This window comes from Mobula hypostoma, chromosome 16 (genome assembly GCF_963921235.1).
Source record: "Mobula hypostoma chromosome 16, sMobHyp1.1, whole genome shotgun sequence".
NCBI classification, from domain to species: Eukaryota; Metazoa; Chordata; class Chondrichthyes; order Myliobatiformes; family Myliobatidae; genus Mobula; species Mobula hypostoma.
This window is the reverse complement of record NC_086112.1, coordinates 2503360-2521671: the sequence shown is the minus strand read 5'-3', so window position 1 is coordinate 2521671 and position 18312 is coordinate 2503360. Positions and strand designations below refer to the sequence as shown.

The following is an 18312-nucleotide window of genomic DNA, read 5'->3' as shown; positions in this document are numbered from 1 at the left end:
CCATGATTGTCATCTTACCTTTAGAATACTTATTACTCTTTGGAATGTATATATCCTGTGCCTTCCAAATTGCTTCCAGAAATTCCAGACATTGCTGCTCTGCCATCATCCCTGCCAGTGTTCTTTTTCAATCAATTCTGGCCAACTCCTCTCACAAGCCTCTGTAATTCCCTTTACTGCCCTGAAATACTGACACATCTGACTTTAGCTTCTTCTCAAATTTCAGGGTGAATTTTGCCCCTAAGAGCACTTTTACGTTAAGCTCTCTAATCAACTCTGGATCACTGCATTAATACCCAATCCAGAATAGCTGATCCCCCAGTGGGCTGCACAATGAGCAGCTCTAAAAAGCCATCTTGTAGGCATCCTAGAAATTCCCCTTCTTGGAATCCAGCATTAACCTGATTTTTCCAATCTACCTGCATATGAAAATCCCCCATGGCTATTGTAATATTGCCTTTTTGGTATGCATTTTCTATCTCCCGTTGTAATTTGTAGACTACAACCTTATTACTGTTTGGGTGTCTATATATTACTCCCATCAGAGTCTTTTTACCCTTGCAGTTCCTTAGCTCTATCCACAATGATTCAATATCTTCCAACCCTAATTATCTGATTTCATTTTTTACCAACAGAACCTCATCACCTTCTCTGCCTTTCTGTCTATCCTTTCAATACAATGTGTATCCTTGGACATTAAGCTCCCAGCTGTAATCTTTCACCTATGATTTCACCTATAACATCATACATGCCAATCCGTGAATGTGCTGTAAGTTCATCAACCTAATTTTGTATATTGCACGCATTCAAATATAACAGCTTTATTCCTATGTTCACCCTTTTCAATTTTGTCCGTCTTTTACGTTGCAACTTATCCAATAGACTGCAATTTGCCCTATCATTAGAATCTCCTTGCTAAGATTTTCACTACACATTGCCTCTGTTTGTAAACCAACTACCTTCCCTTCAGCACTATCACTCCGGTTCCCACCCCCCTGCCAAATCAGTTCTGATAAAGGGTCTCAGCCCAAAATGTCGACTGTACTCTTTTCCCTAGATGCTGCCTGCCCTCTGAGTTCCTCCAGCATTTTGTGTGTTGCTTAGATTCCCAGCATCTGCAGATTTTTTTTTCTTGTTTGTGATTAAACCCACCCAAACAACTCTGCCAAACTGCCCGTAAGGATATTGGAACCCCCGGGTTCAGGAGTAACCATCTCATTTGTATAGGTCATGCCTTCACCAGAAGAGATCCCAATGATCCATGGATCTGAACCCCTGCCCCCTGCAGCAGCTCCTCAGCCACACATTTACTTGCCAAATCATCCTATTCTTACCCTCACTGGCATGTGGCTGAGGCAGCAATCTAGAGATTACTACCCTGGCGGTCCTGTTTCTTATCTTTCTTCCCTTTCTTCCTAGCTCCCAAAAATCTCTCTTCAGGACCTCCTTACCTTGTTTGCCTATGTCATTGGTGCCAATACATACCAAGACTTCTGACTGCTCACCCTTGCCCTTTAGGATGCCACGGTTATGGTCCGAGACATCCCTGATCCTGGTACTAGGGAGGCAACATACCAGCCAGGTGTCTCTATCGTGCCCACAGAACCTCATCTCTGTTCCTGTGACTAAAGAATCTCCTATCAGCGTAGCAGTCTTCACCTCTCTGCTCCTCTGAGGCACAACACCAGACTCAATGCGAGAGATTAGGTAACTTTGGCTCCCTCCAGTAAATCATCCCCCTCAATAGTATCTAAGGAAGAAGAAAGCCCTCAACTCCGAGTGGAGTCATCGGGACGCCGTCTTGATGGCTTTTTTTTTTTTAAGCGGGCTTTCTTATTTTGACGAGGCCGAATTGCTAGCTCGACGCTCAACCCAGCACGGATGGAAAGTGTGCAAGGGAGCCGCTGGATTTGAACTCGGGAGTCTTCAGATAGCATCCATAGAAAGATAGCATCAGGAGTAAGTCCAGCGCTGATGTCACTATGCCACCAGCCGGCTAGTATCTAAAGTTGTATAATTATTATTGAAGGGAATTGGCACAGGGGTACTCCGCACTGGTTGTGCATTTCCCGCCTTTCTCCTGTCAGTTACCCAGTTGCCTGTCTCCTGCAATCTAGGGGTTATCTACACTAGGTACCTGCTCTGATTTTATTCTTTTACAGTCAACTAAAAGAACGTGTACACTGGATGAATTACTCCATCAATAACTATTAGGAACTAATGCACAGTTTTATAGTACTGTAGTGGTATTGATGCTGTTCTAATTTGCTCTGTATTTTATTTAAATGCATTAATTGCTACTCATTTAAATGGTAGTTTGCATTTTTTTAATATACTGTTTTAACTATTTCCATAAAACTTTGACAAATTGGAGCAACTGCTCAATTGGGCCAAGATGTACCGGTCCCGATAGGTCCCAATTAACCAGAATCTACTGTATTTGGTAGATCTGGAAAATGTCTTCACGTACTCTTGAGTTTGGAATGAAGTTGAGGAGTGAGAATTTTTTTTAAAGACTACTGTAGACAATATACATGTCTCATTGTTAATTAAAATATTTCTTCTGCTATCCACTAAGTTTTCAATCTGGAATTTTTAGATGTTGTGTTTACAATGAAGAACCTTGCCATAAACCATCAAGTCAAGAGCTTTTTCCTTTGGAAATGAAACCACTTTATCGATTAGTACTAAGATGCTATTTTGACCTATTTGAAGCTGAATTGGAGGCTTTAAATAAAAGGTAATTAGTGTCAACTATATTATAGAGTAAGGTGGATTTTCTTCTCCTTTTGGAGAATTTTGGGTCGTGTTGTCAGCAGTGGGACATGAAGAGATACTATGGCTACTCCATATAAACAATTAACTAATGATAAAAGGTGTAAACACAAGAAATTCTACAGGTGTTGGAAATCCAAATCAACACACAAAAAATGCTGGAGTAAATCAGCAGATCAGGAAGCATCTATGGAAATGAATAAACATTTGATGTTTCTGGCAGAGACCCCTCTTCAGGACTGGAAAGGAAGTGGGAAGATGCCAGAATAAAAAGGTGGTGAGAGGGAAAGTAGGATAGCTAGAAGGGAACACACATCAAAGTTGCTGGTGAACGCAGCAGGCCAGGCAGCATCTCTAGGAAGAGGTACAGTCGACGTTTCAGGCCGAGACCCTTCGTCAGGACTAACTGAAGGAAGAGCTAGTAAGAGATTTGAAAGTGGGACAGGGAGGGGGAGATCCAAAATGATAGGAGAAGACAGGAGGGGGAGGGATGGAGCCAAGAGCTGGACAGGTGATTGGCAAAAGGGATATGAGAGGATCATGGGACAGGAGGCCCAGGGAGAAGGAAAAGGAGGAGGGGGAAAAAAAAACCCAGAGGATGGGCATAGTCAGAGGGACAGAGGGAGAAAAAGGAGAGAGAGAGAGAAAGAATGTGTATATAAATAAATAACGGATGGGATACGAGGGGGAGGAGGGGCATTAGCAGAAGTTAGAGAAGTCAATGTTCATGCCATCAGGTTGGAGGCTACCCACATTAGCTAGAAGGTGATAGGTGAAGCCAGGTGGGTGGGAAAGTTAAAGTGCTGGAGAAATGAACAAACAGTCAATGTTTTGGGCCAAGATCCTTCCTGTCCTGAAGAAGGGTCTTGGCCTGAAATGTTGACTGTTTGTTCATTTCTATGAATGCTATCTGACCTACTGAGTTGTGTATAGCACTTTTACAGGAGACAGGGTGAGAAGAGGTATTGTCAAAGTAGCCATGGGAATTAGTAGATTTATAAAAGATGTCGGTAGACAGTTTGTTTCCAGAGATGGACACAGATTAAGAAAGGCAAGGAAGGTGTCAGAATTTGATGGAGTGAATTTAAGTGACTAAAAGATGGGCTTTTTGGAACAAAGGATATAAAAAGGTGATGAAAATGGATGTTTTGTCTTCCTACTATGTCTTAAAATAATGTGGAATTATTTGAGATATTCCATTGCCTGTTTTCCTCTGATATTGATGAAATTGCAGATGAACATCAGGAAATAAAACACAGTGCAGGAACAGGCCATTTGTTGTTCAATGACTTTGTTGACCATGAATCCGAGTGAAGTTATCTCATCCACCTGTATACAATCTCTAATCCCTCCCCCTATTTTCTGCATGTGCCTCTTAACCATCATTACTTTATCTGCTTTTCCCACCTCCAGCAGTGTGTTCCATGCACCTACCATTCTGTATTTGAAAAGAAAACTAGTCTAGCCCATGTTTCTTCTTCTCACCTTAAAGTTTCATCCTCTGATATGGTATACCACCCTAGGGAAAATGCTATTTACCCTATTTATTGCTACTCATAATCTTGTATGCTTTTTGTAGCTTTCAATACTCTAGATATTTGCATGGGCAGATTTATTGCAGTATTTAGTTATATTGGAAAGACCATGTTAACATGCCAGTTCACAATTTAAATTCAACAGTGGTGGCTATTAGAATAATACCTCAGCAGACTTTTTTGTCTTTGAGAAGTTATGAATGTAATGAGGAATTTGTATCTATTTTCAAAAATCACCTCAACATTTGAGATAACAATATTCTCTTCACTGTGTAATAGCTGTTATGAAAACAAACGCAGTGGTGGTTCTCTTATCATCCCCCATTCTGTCCTTGCAAAAATTTTTATGGAATATTCTGATGCGATGACTAATTCTGTAGCTGCATTATTTGATTGTGTTCTTCAAGCAACTAGAGCATTGGTTAAAAAACCAAATGATGTAAGTAAAATTGATCAAAATATACAGTTTGCAAGTTATTTTTTTTATACTCAAGATGTTGGTTTCTTGCATGTAAATAAATTGGATATTTTCTAGCCATGTAGCGAATATGAAGTTAACCTGAGGACAATATCCATTTATTATTTTAGTCAATTTTAATAGCATAATTATGTAATTTACATTCTGGTTGATATGAGTCATGGTATATTTAATAGTCTTTGGATTAGGTTCTCGTTCAAGGCCTATGAATGTACTTATTAATTTGATTTTGAAACACTTAGCTATCAATTGTCTCTGGAGTTTGTTTAATTTATTTTTTTGTCTTTTGAAAAGAAGCAAAATTGATTACTTTGGCAACCTGTGCCTGTTCCTTCATTCAATCAGAGATCGTAGGTCTCTGCAACACTTTCGTACATTAACCTGATATTCCTTGATTAATAACTTAAAAATCTACTGTAAAACATTTGCTAATTTGGTCTTTAAAGCCCTCTTCTAAGAGAATAATAAGATTTACAATCCTGTCCATACTTGCTGGTCCCTTATTTTAAGGCCATAAGACTAGAAAACATAGGAGCAGAATTAGGCCAGTTGGCCCACTGAGTCTGCTCCAGCATTTCATCATGGCTGATTCAATTTTCCTGGCAGCTCCAATCTCCTGCCTTCTCCCCATATCCCTTCATTCTCTGGCCCATCAAGAATCTATCAACCTCTACCTTAAATCCGCAGTGACCCGTGACAAAGAATTCCACAGATACACCACTCTCTGGCTAAAGAAACTCCTCCCATCTCCATTCTAAAAGGATGCCCACCTATTCTGAGGCTGTGTCCTCTGGTCTTAAGATTCTCTACCATTTCAAAGAGCCTCTCCACACCTACTCTATCAATGCCTTCTGCCATTCAATAGGTTTCAAAGAAGTCACCTCTCATTCTTTTGAATTCTAGCGAATACAGGCCCAGAGCCATCAAATGCTCTTCATATGACTAGCTATTCAATCCTGGAATCATTTTCATGAACCTGCTTGCACTATTTCAGAGCCAGAGCACTGTTTCTATTTTTTTTTTCTTTTTTTCACTTTGGATCCATTATATTTAATCTGTGACCAATATATTGTTTTAAATATTAGGTTGTAAGCAGGCAATGGTGTCTTTTAGAATAGTAAAAGAATCTGGTTTATTGTCATGAATTTTGTTGTTTTGTGGCTGCAGTGCAGACATAACAAATCACTAAGTTACAATAAAAATAAATAATAAGAGGAATAGCGATGTTCATGGACTGTTCAGAAATCCGATGCAGACGGGAAGAAGCTACTCCAAAAATGTTAAGTGCTCATGAGTCTATGTTCAACATCAAATACAAGTTTGCTGATGACACCACTGCTGTGGGCTATATCAGAGGTGGTGATGAATCAGCGGACAGCAGGGAGATTGAAAATTTGTCTTGAGTGGTATAATGATAACAACCTCTAACTCAATGTCAATAAGATCAAGCAATTGATTGTGGACCTCGGGAGAGCAAACTAGAGGTGCATGAGCCACTACTCATCAGAGGATGAGAAGTGGAGAGGGTCAGTAACTTTAAATTCCTGGGTGTCACCATCTCAGAGGACCTGTCTTGGGCCCATCATATAAATATAGTTGCAAAGAAAGCACAACAGTGCCTCTATTTCCTCTGGAGTATGCGGAGATTCAGCATGTCATCAAAGACCTTGGGAAACTTCTATAGATGTGTGGTGGAAAGCATGTTGTCTGGCTGCATTATGGCCTGATATTGGGATACCAATGTCTTTGAGTGGAAAAGCCTACAAAAGGTAATGGGTTCGACTCAGTACATCATGGGTAAAATCCTCCCAACCATTGAGCACATCTACATGAAACATTGCTATAGAAAAGCATGTGCCTCAGCACCTTCACCACCAGGTTCAAGAACAGTTACCCCTCAACCATCAGGCTCTTGAACAAAAGGGGATAATTACACTCAGGTTGGAGGAACAACACCTTATATTCTGTCTGGGTAGCCTCCAACCTGATGGCATGAACATCGACTTCTCTAACTTCCGCTAAGGCCCCACCTCCCCCTCATGCCCCATCTGTTACTCATTTTTATGCACACATTCTTTCTCTCACTCTCCTTTTTCTCCCTCTGTCCCTCTGAATATACCTCTTGCCCATCCTCTGGGTCCACCCCTCCCTCCTTGTCTTTCTTCCTGGACTTCCTGTCCCATGATCCTCTCGTATCCCCTTTTGCCTATCACCTGTCCAGCTCTTGGCTCTATCCCTCCCCCTCCTGTCTTCTCCTATCATTCTGGATCTCCCCCTCCCCCTCCAACTTTCAAATCCCTTACTCACTCTTCCTTCAGTTAGTTCTGACGAAGGGTCTCAGCCTGAAGCATCGACTGCACCTCTTCCTACAGATGCTGCTTGGCCTGCTGCGTTCACCAGCAACTTTGATGTGTGTTGCGTTAATTACACTTATCCTACTTCTAGTGTTCCCACAACTGATAGTCTCACTTTAAGGACACATTATCTTGTTATTTCATGCTTGTTATTATTGCTATTTATATATTGAATTGAATTGACTTTATTTCTTACATCCTTCACATACATGAGTAGTAAAAATCTTTACATTACATCTCCATCTAATTTGCATTTTCACAGTTTGTTGTCCGTTGATCTTGTTGACAGTTACTGTTCTATAGATTTGCTAAGTATGCCCACAGAAAAAGAATCTCAGGGCTGTATGTAGTGACGTGTATGAACTCTGATAATAAAGTTTACTTTGAACTTTGAAGTTGGGTTTTCAGGCTCCTGTGCCTCCTGCCTAATTGTTGTAATGAGAAGAGGGCATGAGCTGGATGGTGAGGGTCACTTATAATGAATGTCACCTTCTTAACACACCATCTTTTGAAGATGTCCTTGGGCAGCTTCTGCTTGTGATGGAGTTGGCTGAGTCTACAACCCTCTGAAGCATCTTAGAATCCTGCGTATTTGGCGCTTCCATTCCAGATATTAATGCAACCAGTCAGCATGCTCTCAAAGGTATGGAGTTTTGCTGACATAGCAAATCTCCTCTAAATTCCAATGAAGTATTGCCACTAGCATGCCTTCATAATGATGGCATCAATATGGTGGGTCCAGGATTGATCCTCTGAGATGTTGTTGCCCAGGGACCTGAAACTTCTCACCTTTTTCTCCACTGGCTCATCAATGAGGGTAGGTGTGTATTCTGCTGACCTTCCCTTCATGGTCCACAATTAGTTCCTTGATCTTGCTGGCATTGAATGCAAGATTGTTGATGTGACACCACTTGAGCAGCCTGTCCCATACACATCCTCATCTCCAACAACAGTAGTATCATTGGCTAATTTATAGGTAGCATTTGAGCTGTGCGTAGCCAAACAGAGTAGAGCAGTAGACCAAGCACACAGCTCCCAGTGAGGAAGTCAAGGATCTATTTGCATAGGGAGGTACAAAGACCCAGGCTTTGAAGCTTTTTGACTATTACTGAAGGAATAATAGTTGAATGCTGAGCTGTAATCGATCAATAACAGACTGATAAAGTTATTTTTGTAATCAAGTTAAAGTTTAATTATCTTTCAACCATACATGAAGCCAAATGATACAATGTTTCTCTGGGGCTAAGGTGCAAAACACATTACCAACAGCACACTGCAAATCACATATAGCACAAATAGTGCAGATGGTTACAATGGCAGAAAAACATACAGTCACAAAGGTAAAAAGTAATATAGCTTCTGAGTGGCCTGACTGTAGATTGTCCTGATCCAACTTTTCTTCCACCAAGAAATCATTGAAGGTCAGCCCCAACTAGAGGGACCAGCCCCCAATCAAGCATGCCCAGCAGAGACTCCTGCTGTCTCCTCTGGGCAGCTGCAACAGGCCACAGTGTCCAAGGCAACCATATTGCTGTTGTCCAAGTGGTCCAAAGCCTGGTGGAGAGACTGTATCTGCCGTAGACCTATTGTGGCAGTAGGCATGCTTCTGTAGTTTTTATTAGTGTAAATTTGTACAGTATTCATCAAATATTATTCTGATGCTTGTTCTTCAGAAAGGAATCTATGAAACAGCATACATCTTGCATGGCATATTGGGAGTAATTGTGGAATATCGACTTCTTTTGAACAGACTACATGGAAAGTCCTTACTTGGTCGAACCTGGGATGATTTACAATATTACATTCCTATATGCTGTCAAGGTAAATGTATTTATTGTTTTCACATGTGCAGAGGTACAGTGAAGGATTGTTCTGCATTCTATCCATACAGATCACTTCATCATATCAGTGCACTGAGGTAAAACAAGCAAAAACAATCACAATGCAGAATATAGTGTTACAAATCCAGAGAATGCATTGCAGACAGATAGTAATGAGATAGATAGTGAGGCCAAGAGTCCATTTTATACGAGGGACCATTCAATAATCTTATAACAGCAGGATAGAAGCTATCCTTAAGCCTCTTATCACGTGTTTTCAGGCTTTTGTATCGCCTGCCCAGTGGGAGTGGGGAGAACAAAATATTAGTAGTGGTAGGTAAGGTCTTTGATTTTGTTGGCTGCTTTACCAAGGCAGCAATGTGTAGACCGTCTTCAGAGGGGAGGCTGGTTTCTGTGATCTGGGCACAGCTCTCTGCAGCTTCAGGCAGGTAACATACCAAGCTGTGATGCATTGAGATAAGATGCTTTCTGTGGTGCATCTATAAATTGGTAAGGGTCAAAGAGAATATGTCGAAATTCTTTAGTTCAGGAGGAGGTGAGGACAGTAGTGGAGGAGATGAGAGCCTGCAAGGTGGTGGGAATGAAGCAACAGGGAGCTTGGACAAGATGGGAGAATGCGGTTGAGAGGAAAGTGACCTGGGCTGATCTTTGGAGAGCTGAACCACACCGCATCCAATTTCTCATCCAGGCAGTGTACGATGTACTTCCAAGCCCATCAAACCTGCACACATGGGGCAAGGCAGAGTCATCTTCGAGCCCACTGTGCTCCAGGCGAGGAACCCTGGAGCACATCCTCAGCGGCTGTGCAAGGGCACTTGGTGAGGGAAGGTACAGGTGGAGGCATGATCAGGTCCTGAAGACCATCGCTGAAGCCATCAGCGCAGGAGTTGAGTGGGCGAAGAGGTCCCGACCCTCCAAGCAGACCATTGCCTTTGTCAGAGCTGGGGAGCAGCCAATACCTGCAAAAAGGACATCTGCAGGCATTCTGATCTCTGCAAGGGACTGGCAGCTGTTGGTGGACCTCGAAGGGCAGCTGAAGTTCCCCAGCCATATCGCAGCCACAACCCTGCGACCAGACATTGTCCTAGTGTCTGAGTCTACTAAGCAAGTGGTGCTGCTGGAGCTGACAGTCCCATGGGAAGATAGCTTGGAGGAGGTCTTTGCAAAGAAGCTCTCCAAGTACGCAGGACTGGTCAGCAACTGTCAGTAGGCTGGATGGAGAGCGAGGTGTCTCCCAGTAGAGGTTGATTGTAGGGGATTCATAGCCCGTTCTTTAGTTAGAGCCTTCAGCATTTTGGGCATTGAGGGAGAGAGGAAGAGGAGAGCCATCCGCAGTACCACCGATGCGGCAGAGAGGGCTTCAAGATGGCTATGGCTCAAAAGAGGGCAGCCATGGAGTCATAAGTAGCTAGCCATCTGGACACAAGCTGGGGTCTGATCAGCCCCAGCTGGGTCACCTGGAGGAGGTTGTATGATGTTGAAAGACCCGAAACACCCGATGATTCCAGGAACATCACTGAAGATGTGTCCAGAAGCGTCAATAGATGTATGTACACAGCTAGCCTCTTGAAGAGGTAGAGGCACTAAGACATTTTCTTGGCCATGTGCACATGGCTGGACCAGAACAGATTGATAATGTTTACACCTGGAAATGTGAAACTCTCAACCCTCTTCACTGTAGCATCATCAATTAAAAATTTTAGAAGACACATCTTCTGTTGCATTGCATATCCATTCTGAATTTACTTTCAGAATTGCAACTTTTTATGTAGATTAATGCAACAAGATGCTTCACACTATTGTTGCGAACAACCTAGCAAGCTGAGTTGTGGGTGACTATGATACTTAGTGTCTTCATTTACAAACCTAACCAGTTTTTTGGAAAAGTAAAATCTAGAAAAACATGATTTCAAGAAATATGTATATGTAAGAGGGTAATTTGTCAATTAATTGGTTAGTGAGCAGTAGCGTAAATATGTGAATGGAAGCTCACTTTGAGAGTTTCAGTTTATCAGAAATCTTTGAACTTGCAGTGTACTAAACTGCTTTAAAGAAAAATGCCTTACGACATTTGAATGATAATCAGTCAAAATTGGTCTGAATGAATTACATAAATGTTCAAAAAAAACCTATCTGAAGAACAGTTCAAGAACAGTTACTACCCCTCAACAATCAGGCTTATGAACAAAAGGGGATAGGTACACTTGTACTACTTATGGTGTTCCTACAACTGATGGTCTCACTTTAAGGACTCTTTATCTTGTTACTTAATGCTCTTGTTATTTATTTATATTTGCAATTGCACAGTTTGTTGTCCAATTGATCCTGTGTACAGTTACTCTCCTATAGTTTTGCAAGTTTGCCCGCAGAAAAAGAACCTCTGTTTATATTTGGTGACGTATATGTACTCTGATAATAAATTTTACTTTGAACTTTGAACCTTTGAAATAGTCTAAGGGAACATATTTATATTCTTGTTCCGTCAGGTTGCAATCAAGAAGAACTTGAGATGATGTTTAAACTGATGCCATCACGTTGGCTACAAATGTTCATTGCAAATGGCCTTTATAAGCAGACATGTCTCAATAATGGCATTGAGATCTCTGCAAAATCTTTCTCACTCAAAGAAATTGTGAGTATTCGTTATCAAAATAGAAGAAAAATGTGAGAAATACTTAGGCAGCTTCTGTGAAAGGAGCATGACTTCTCATCAGAACTGGCTTTGGCTATTTATTTGAAACAGATGAATTAATTAAATTCTGAAGTTTTAATATATCTAATCAGAAGATTAGTTGTCTTGTTGCCTGAGTTTTTATTTGAACAGTTTAAGGGAATGAAAGAAGTCCAGAGTGGGATGAGCAATTAACTTGGCAGTCATCTAGAATCAGAATTAGGTTTAATATCACTGGCATATGTCATGAAATTTGTTGTTATGGGGCAGCAGTACATTGCAATACATAGAAACTAAATTATAGTAACAAGTACTGTATATGAGAAGGAAAGTGCGGTTGGTGGTGATGAGAGTGAACAGGGAGATATGAAGGAAATGGTTACTTCATGGAATGTCTGATCAGTGCAGATACAACAAAGCCAAAGAAACTGCAGAAGTCCAGTGAGGCATTAGGAAGCTGGGTGGTAGCTTCCTGTATATAGTCAATAAATATCCGGAAATTCTGCAGGCTTCCAATGGATGTTGCAAGCCCATCGCCTCCCTCTGCTGCTGCTTCCCCCTTTTCTTTCTTCCATGGCCTCTACCCTCTTCTATCAGACTCCCACTTCTCCAGCCCTGTATCTCTTTCACAATCAACTTCTCAGCTCTTTACTTCATCCTTCCCTCTAGGTTTCACCTATCACCTTGTGTTTCACCCCTCCCCCCACCTTTTAAGTCTACTTCTCAGCTATTTTTCTCCAGACCTGCCAAAGGATCTTGACCCGAAACGTCAGCAGTACTCTTTTCCATAGATGCTGACTGGCCTGCTGAGTTCCTCCAGCATTTTGTGTGTGTGTGTTGCTTGGATTCCAGCATCTGCAGGTTTTCTCTTGTTTGTGAATGGATGTTGAATACGAGTTTTGGATGAAGTCTCGAAAGAGAAGAGTTAGGAAACAAATAAAAGTGAGAGCAGGGTAGAAATGGCAAATGTAATGAAACGTGCAAGTTCTATATAGTGCAGGAGTTGGCAAAAATAGTTTTTACCATTTTTGATTATTTGTCTTGCCTGGTCTTTATACAGGCTTTTTCTACCAAACTGCAATATATTGTCTATTAATTAAACTTCATTCCTTTCTTGTTTTCTTGCATTTTCTCTTTAATATGTACAGCTCAAAATTAGTTGATTTTTCGTAACTCTTTAACTCAAAAATAAAATTGATATTTAGACTTTGATATTGAACGATGTCACCATTGGATAGTTTAAAACAATTGTTTTATAACACATTTTGACTTTTAAACATTGAAATGACTGAAATAAATAGTAGCAGTGAAACTATACTTGAGTTATGTGGTATTAATCACAACATTGCTTAAAATTTAATGTGGTATATTTCAGTCTCAGTGTTAGTCACTTTAATCACTAAAACAAATAATATTTGACTAGTACTTGAGCAATAAATTTACTGTTCAAATTTTCATTGTTCTGTGGCAGACATAGTAGTACCACCTTCATTTGACTTTAATAAGATATGTAATGTCTGACTTGATGCAATTGGCATTTTAGTTTCCACAGAGGTGAGTAAGTAGAAAACCTCACAAAATTCTCCTGTTCTGATAGGTCTCTTCATATTTAATAGCCCTTGGGAGGCTGGGAAGTTGTAGCAATGTGATGAAGGACCCCAAGGGAAAGAAGATGGGGCAGTGGCATTGGTCTGAACCTTTGAGGCCATCAGCTGTTTTAAGTGGTGACATGCAGAAGCAAGTGGATGAACTGGCCATTCCAGCGTGAGTAATTCTTACAACATCACTACTTGAAAGTAACTTCTGGGAAAGTAGTTGAACCAAAATGGCTCGGCCTTTAGGTGACCTGCATTTTGTTGCCAGCTAATTATAGTCAGAGGCAGAAAGCTATTTTTTCTTTTTGTTTTTGATGGCTTGGCGCCAAGTGCAGAAAACTAACTTATGAATCTGGTTATATGTACAAACATATAACTTTAGTTTCATTTATCTTGTAATGATTAGTTATTGTGCTGTATTAAATTGCAGCAGAATTATGAAAATATTATTGATTTCAAACTACTATTTCACTTCACTCAAACACTACAAAAAATTATTTGCACAGTTAAAGTCTGTTGATCTGTCACATCTGGGATTTTAGTGCCCGAATGGCAGATTTTCCTGACTATAATATGTTCTTTCTGTTAATACCCTTGCACACTTTAAATGCAATTTAAGGTTATACATAATAGTATAATACATTTTCATTGGAGCTGTATTCATGCTCAGAAAGTGTAACAGATCTCAATGTTTACTGTGCAAATTATTGCACCTACAGTATTTTTAATTAAATCTTTGTAATCCATCTTGTTTATGGTAATATTCTCTTAACCTAAAATAGCATCTTCCCAAATTAAGATGAACTACTAGCATATTCTGCTTTCTGAGGCAAATATATCAAATAGGCTGGAATCCATCACATAAGATACAGCTGAGTTTAGAAAAACAAAGATCTACAGAATCTGGAAATCTGAAATCAAAATTACTCTGGGAATTCTCAAATGAGGGAACATCTGCAGGGAGAAAAGACTAAAATTAATCTACCAGCAGTATTAATTGCTTTTAAAAAAAATACTTGTAAGATTATGCTGCTGCTGTGGTCAGATTCCAACTTGGGTCAGTATATTACCTTGTGAGGCTGGTATCTGGGGAGAACTTGTTATGACCCTAAGCAAACCCATGAACTCTGCTTTTCCTGCTGAATCCCGATTGCCCCCCTGCTTGAAGCTTTCTCATCTTCGTTGCTGTAGGCATTTACTGATTTATTTCTATTTGTCCTGTTTTTGTAAATAATTATTTATGTTCTTCACTTGTTGAGCATGTTTGAACCCTGATGTGTGCAAGTGATATAAATAAAGCAACACACACAAAATATTGGATGAACACAGCAGATCAGGCAGTATATATAGAAAAGAATAAACACTCGACGTTTTGGGCTGAAACCCTTCTTCAGGACTGAGAAGGAAGGGAGAAGATGCCAAAACAAAAAAGTGGGGGAGAGGAAAAAGGCTAACTGGAAGGTGATGGGTAAAGCCAGGTGGGTGGGAAAGGTAAACGGCTGGAGAGGAAGGAATCTGATGGGAGAGGAGAGTAGACATTAGGAGACAGGGAAGGAGGAGGGGACCCAGAGGGAAGTAATTGGCACGTGACTATCAGAATCGGGTTTAATATCACCAGCATATGTAATGAAATTTGTTGTATTTGTGGCAGCAATGCAGTGCAATACATAATAACACAAAAAAAGTGAATTATAAGTATTTTTTAAAATTAATAGTGCAAAGATATAAATTTTAAAAAGTAGTGAGGTAGTGTTCATTGATTCAATATCCATTCAGAAATCGAATGGCAGAGGAAAAGAAGCTATTCCTGAATCATTGAGTATGTGCCTTCAGGCTTCTGTACCTCCTTCCTGCTGATGGTAGCAATGAGAACAAGGCATAACCTAGGCGATGGGGATCCTTAATGGTGGATGCAGCCTTTTTGAGGCATCGCTCTTTGAAAATACCTTGGATACTACAGAGGCCAGTGCACATGATGGAGCTAAGTTTACAATTCTCTGCAGCTCTGCAACTTATTTTGTTCCTGTGCGGTTGCACCCGCCCCCCCCCCCCCCATATCAGACAGTGATGCAGCCAGTTAGAATGCTCTCCAGGTACATCTGTAGAAATTTGCAAGTGTTTTTGGTGACATGCCAAATCTCCTCAAACTCCTAATGAAATAAAATTACCAACTTAACCCTCTACCTCCTTTTCTAAATTCATTTAATTCTCCTTATGCTTTGTGCTCTAACCATACAACCTTTGACAGCAAGTTCCATATTCATTCTTTTTACAAGGTGAAGGTTTCTTTAGATCAATGCTATATTTAAGTTTACTGACAATACCACTGTCGTTTGCCGCATCAAAGATGGAGACTAGCCAACATATAGGAGAAAGATTGAAAATCTTGTGGAGTGGTGCCACAACAACAACCTCTCACTCAACATCAGCAAAACCAAAGGGCTGATTATTGACAACAGGAGGAAGAAACTGTGGGTCCATCAGCCTGTGCTCATTAGGGGATCACAGGTGGAGAGAGACAGTAACTTTAAATTCGTGGGCATTATCATATCAGAGTATCTATCCTGGAACCAACACGTAAATGCCATTTCAAAGAAAGTACAGCAGCACTTCTATCTTCTCAGAAGTTTCTGGAGATTTGGCATGTCATCTAAAATTCTGACAAACTTCAATAGCTGCACAGTGGATAATATACTGATGGGTTACATCACGGTCTGCAAGGGAAATACCAGGTCCCAGGAAAGGAAAAGCTAATAAAAAGTGAAGAGTACAGTCCAGTTCATCACAAGAAAAAACCCTCCCACCTTTGAGCACATCTACAATGTATTTATTAATCATATTTTTGGATTTTATTTTTATTCATTTTTATTTGTTATTAATTATGATTTTTGCTTATTTTTGTATTTGCACAATCTGTCAGTTCTTATTTTTTGTGTAGTTTTTAATTGATTCTTGTACTTCTACCGTGAATGTCTGCGGGAAAATGAATCTCTGGCTAGTATTTGGTGACATACGCACTTTGATAACAAATTTACGTTGAATTTTGAACTTTTGAACTCTGAACTTTTGCTGATTATATTGTGTTGATTACTATAATATTTTCTTCCATCATTCAAAATACTAGAGTTGCAGGTGGATGGGAACCAGAGTGCAAGAACAGTGGTGAGATTGTGGAGACATTTGTTGGTAAAACCTCAAAGTCAGGAATCAAAAAGTTGAGCATGGTGCTACGAGTCTCCGAAGCTGCATATATTTCAATGCAAGTGGTATCACAGGAAAAACTTTTGAGCTCAGGGCATGGATCAACACCAGGCGTTATGTAGCCATTAGTGCGTTTTGGTTGCAGGAGGGGCAGGACTGGCAGCTCAGTATTCTGGGGTTCCATTGTTTTAGATGTGACAGGTTGGGAGCGAGTAAAGGAGGAGGGGTAGCAATACTAGTTGGAAAATGTCACAACAGTGCTCCATCCGGACAGACTGGAGAACTCATCCAGTGAGGTGTTATGGGTGGAATTGAGAAACTAGAAGATATGACCACATTATTGGGGATTTAGAGGAACAAATTCATAGAGATTATAGACTATTGCAAGAAACATTTATAGTAGGTAATTTTAACTTTCCACATATTGACTGGGACTCCCATGCAGTCAAAGGACTACATAGGATAGAGTTTGCCAAATCTGTTCAGGAAAGTTTCTTTAATCAGTACATAGAAGGCCAAATGAGAGAGTGCGCAATACTGGTCCTACTATTAGGGAATGACAAAGGGCAGGTAACAAAAGTTTGTGTAGGAGGACTCTTTGCACCTAGTAACCACAATGTTATTAATTTTAAAGTAAATATGCAAAAGGACAGGTCTGGTCCACGGGTCGAGATTCTAAATTGCGGAAAGGCTAGTTTTGATGGTATTAGAAACTAACTGGCAAATGTGGATTGGGACATGCTGTTTTCTGGTAAAGGTGTACTTGATAATTAGAAGGCCTTCAATAGTGACATTTTGAGAGTACAAAACTTGTCAGAACAAAAAGTACAGATAACAACTGTAGGGAACCTTGGTTTTCATGAGATATTTAGGCCTCATTAAGGGAAAAATGGAGGTGCAGGTAATATATTAACTTGTACATTGGCCAGAGATTGGTAGTAGGTTGTTGCCCCTCTGACTGGAGGCCTGTGACGAGTGGTGTATTGCAGGAATTGGTGCTGGGTCCATTGTTATTTGTCATCTATATCAACAAGCTGGACGATAATATGGTTGACTAAATCAGCAGATTTCCAGATGACATCAAGATTTGTGGTGTCATGGGCAGTGAGGAAGGCCATAAAATATTGGAGCAGAAGGCGGCCATACAGCCCATCAAGTCTGCTCCGCCATTCAATCATGGGCTGATCCAATTCTTCCAGTCATCCCAACTCCCCTGCTGCCTTCCCATACCCTTCGATGCCCTGGCTAATCAAGAACCTATCTATCTGAGCCTTAAATGCACCCAATGACTTGGTCTCCACAGCCACTTGTGGCAACAAATTCCACAGATTTACCACCCTCTGACTGAAGTAATTTCTCTGCATCTCTGTTCTAAGTCTGCCTACTTGTCCTAGACTCCCCTACCATGGGAAATAACTTCGCCATATCTAATCTGTTAAGGCCTTTTAACATTTGGAATGTTTCTATGATATCCTCCTCATTTCCCTGAACTCCAGGAAATACAGCCCAAGAGCTGCCAGATGTTCCTGATACGGTAACCCTTTCATTCCTAGAATCATTCTCGTGAATCTTCTCTGAACCCTCTTCAATGTTAGTACATCCTTTCTAAAATAAGGAGCCCAAAAACTGCACACAATACTCCAAGTGCGGTCTCACGAGTGTCTTATAGAGCCTCAACATCACAATCCTTCTCTTATATTCTGAACCTCTAGAAATGAATGCCAACATTGCATTCGCCACCTTCACCACCAACCCAACCTGTAGGTTAACCTTTAGGGTATCTTGCACAAGGACTCCCAGACCCCTTTGCATCTCTGGATTTTGAGTTCTCTTCCATTCTAAAAATAGTCTGCCTGTTTATT

At 40.5% G+C, this 18312-nt stretch overlaps 1 protein-coding gene across 1 annotated transcript in view; it reads left to right on the top strand.

Moving 5' to 3' along the window:
- Positions 1-18312, top strand: part of slf1 (SMC5-SMC6 complex localization factor 1) — a 142102-nt gene that overhangs the window by 85268 nt on the left and 38522 nt on the right. Inside the window, exons 10-14 of the mRNA XM_063069131.1 lie at positions 2600-2740; positions 4590-4749; positions 8816-8963; positions 11470-11615; positions 13252-13418. Of these exons, the coding sequence (XP_062925201.1) occupies positions 2600-2740; positions 4590-4749; positions 8816-8963; positions 11470-11615; positions 13252-13418 (762 nt within the window). The remainder of the gene's footprint in view (positions 1-2599; positions 2741-4589; positions 4750-8815; positions 8964-11469; positions 11616-13251; positions 13419-18312) is intronic.